This window comes from Gavialis gangeticus, unplaced genomic scaffold (genome assembly GCF_001723915.1).
Source record: "Gavialis gangeticus isolate Ggan-Ray unplaced genomic scaffold, GavGan_comp1, whole genome shotgun sequence".
Lineage (NCBI taxonomy): Eukaryota > Metazoa > Chordata > Crocodylia > Gavialidae > Gavialis > Gavialis gangeticus.
The window spans coordinates 99,373,649-99,376,813 of NW_017729032.1; the positions used below are offsets into that span (position 1 = coordinate 99,373,649).

The 3,165-nt window shown below is 45.2% G+C and overlaps 1 protein-coding gene across 1 annotated transcript in view; it reads right to left on the reverse strand.

Annotated features, from left to right (window-relative positions):
• Positions 1 to 179, reverse strand: part of LOC109302545 (tigger transposable element-derived protein 1-like) — a gene marked incomplete at its 3' end in the record, with an annotated part of 635 nt that extends 456 nt beyond the window's left edge. The window contains exon 1 of the mRNA XM_019524121.1: positions 50 to 179. Coding sequence (XP_019379666.1) covers positions 50 to 179 — 130 coding nt within the window. The remainder of the gene's footprint in view (positions 1 to 49) is intronic.
• Positions 180 to 3,165: the final 2,986 nt, after the last annotated feature.

Sequence of the window (3,165 nt, forward strand, 5' to 3'; positions counted from 1 at the left end):
TCCTTCAAGAACTTTTCCTTTGCATTCACAACCTGGCTAACTGTTTGGTGCAAGAGGCCTAGCTTTTGGCCTATCTCCGCTTTTGACATGCCTTCCTCACTAAGCTTAATCATTTCTAGCTTTTGATTTAAAGTGAGAGATGTGCAATTCTTCCTTTCACTTGAACACTTAGAGGCCATTGTAGGGTTATTAATTGGCCTAATTTCAATATTGTTGTGTCTCAGGGAATAGGGAGGCCCGAGGAGAGGGAGAGAGACGGGGGCACGGCCGGTCAGTGGAGCAGTCAGAACACACACAACATTTATCGATTAAGTTTGCCGTCTTATATGGGCGTGGTTCGTGGCGCCCCAAAACAATTACAATAGTAACATCAAAGATCACAGATCACCATAACAAATATAATAATAATGAAAAAGTTTGAAATATTGTGAGAATTACCAAAATGTGACACAGAGACATGAAGTGAGCAAATGCTGTTGGAAAAATGGCGCCGATGGAAAAATGGCGCCGATAGACTTGCTCGACGCAGGGTTGCTACAAACCTTCAATTTGTAAAAAATGCAATATCTGCAAAGCGCAATAAAGCAAAGCACAATAAAACAAGGTATGCCTGTATTCAGAAATGAATGCCTGTTCATACCCAAAGTTGAAAACTTTAGCACCCTGATTCACAAGGCATAGTTGACTCAATCAGGAATATGGCAGAGATCTATGAGATAGAATCCGGAAGGGCAGGTCTTGACTCTTCACAACCTTCTGAAGTTGGGTTAATAACATACATTCAAAGGTGAGTTGTCTCAAAACAAAAGGAAATCATTAGTGAATGATTAGCAAGGAACTTTAATGTATAATAACTCAAGATAACTGGCAGCAGTTTTTAAATACAGACAACTCTAAGCCACTTAAAATAATTTCTCTGGGCTCTTGAATCACTATTGTCAAACACTAATATCAATCAGTGATGTAGATTTCAAAATCTGCTACAGGAAGATGATACTGATCATGCTTTTAACTATCTTATACTTATTACTATACAGCTTCAGGGGTTTTCGTCCTGATTGCGGAATTTCAGGGGATGTCTAAATTGGTGCTTAATCCTGCTGCAAATGCGTGTGTAAAGCTTGGGTTTGGACCTATCAACCATCCACATTACAACCCCCTGAGCACATTACAAATCCATGCCAGCAGCAGTCCAGGCTGTTCCCTGAGTATCTGGGCAGAGGCTGAGATTTTGCCTACCTCTCTGTCCTCCTTGCCTTGTGTTCAGAACTGAACAGGGTGCTTCATCATATAGAATAAGTTTACTAGTAGACCTTCTGTACCCTATTTCCTGTCTCTACTGCCCATGATTAAAAACAAGAACAGAAGAATGGGTAATTTTTAATAGAATGCTTCCTGTCCTAAAAATCAGTTTGGCCATGCCTTGCATCTCCTTTTGTGCCTTCTGCATACTTCTGCAGGAAAGTAACAGACAGGAAGGAATGGCTTGTGTGGCTTTGGGTAGTTGAGTGCAAGGAGAGATCCTGGAAGACAAAGGCTGACTTATGTCAAGAGCCTATCTAAATGGCTCCTGGGGCAGTTGCTCTTATTGCCCACTACCACTCATTCAGCCATTGGTAAATCAACTTTATTTATTTGTTCTTCAGTGCACTAAACTTGTCACACCTAGATATTAACTATGTGCTATTAGACTATGTTAACTAACCAATGGTAAATCATCCAGTTTAACAAACTAAAGTGAACTAAACTACCTAGACATTTGCTGGGAGGAGCAGACAGCCAGGTCTGACTGCCTTGCTGGACCTGGTCCTGGCCATGGGGGTTGACCTGGTGAGGGGACTGCAGGTCCTTGACCACCTGGGCAATAGCGATCATCACCTGCTGGATTTCACTATCCAACGCAGGGTATCAAGGGCTCACACCAAGGCTAAAGCCCTTGACTTCAAAAGGGCCAGCTTCAATGAGCTTAGGAGACTAGTGGGGGAGGCACTGAGGGCCCAGAAGGTAGAGGAGATGGGAGTCCATGAGGGATGGTTGTACTTTAAGGGGGCGATCCTCCAGTCCCTGAGAGAAGCAAGTGCGGTAAGAGTGCTCAGAAACCCCCTTGGCTCAGAAAAGTCACTCAGGAATGCTTGAGGACTAGAAAGAGGGTGTACAACCAGTGGAAGGGAGGAGCTATCACCAAGGAGGAGTACTTATCCTCAGCCCGTGAGTGTAGGAGGGCTATTAGGAAGGCCAAGGCAGAGATGGAACTCAGGCTAGCGTCCAGGATTAAGGACAACAAAAAGTACTTTTTCAAGTACATTGGGAGCAAGAAGAGAGCACCAGGCAATGTAGGGCCCCTGCAAGACGCAAACGGTAATCTTGTGGCTACGCCAGACAAGAAAGCTGATATTTTTAACAGTTTCTTTGCCTCCATTTTCTTGAACAGGGACCGGGATATCTCACCTATCAGAGGTAGGGACAATCTTGGGGATGACTCTGTCAGTGCAGATGTAGTTAGGGATCTTCTGGAAGGGCTAGACATTTTAAAATCTGCAGGTCCAGATGCCCTCCACCCAAGGGTGTTGAGGCAGCTGGCAGGGGTCATTGTGGAGCCCTTGGCCTGGCTGTATGAGCATTCATGGTCATATGGCTAGGTGCCAGGGGATTGGAAACTGGCTAATGTGGTCCCAATTTTCAAGAAGGGGAGGAAGGAGGACCCAAGTAACTATAGGCCTGTAAGTCTCACCTCGGTGCTTGGGAAGATCTTGGAGAGAATCATCAAGGAGTACATCTGTGGGGGGCCAGCAGGGGAGATCATGCTTAGGGGCAATCAGCATGGGTTCATCAAAGGCAGGTCCTGCCTGACCAACCTGATTGCCTTTTATGATCAAGTAACTAAATCCTTGGATGATGGTGTTGCTGTGGATGTAGTCTTTCTGGACTTTAAGAAGGCCTTTGACACTGTCTCTCACCCCATCCTCATCAATAAATTAAACGACTGTGGCACTGATGCCTGCACAGTTGGATGGATAAAAAATTGGCTGATGGGGAGCACACAGAGAGTAGTGGTGGATGGGTTGAACTCAACCTGGTGAGATGTGAACAGTGGGGTACCCCAGGGCTCAGTCCTCAGGCCTGCACTGTTTAACATCTTCATCAGCGATTTGGACAAGGGGGTGG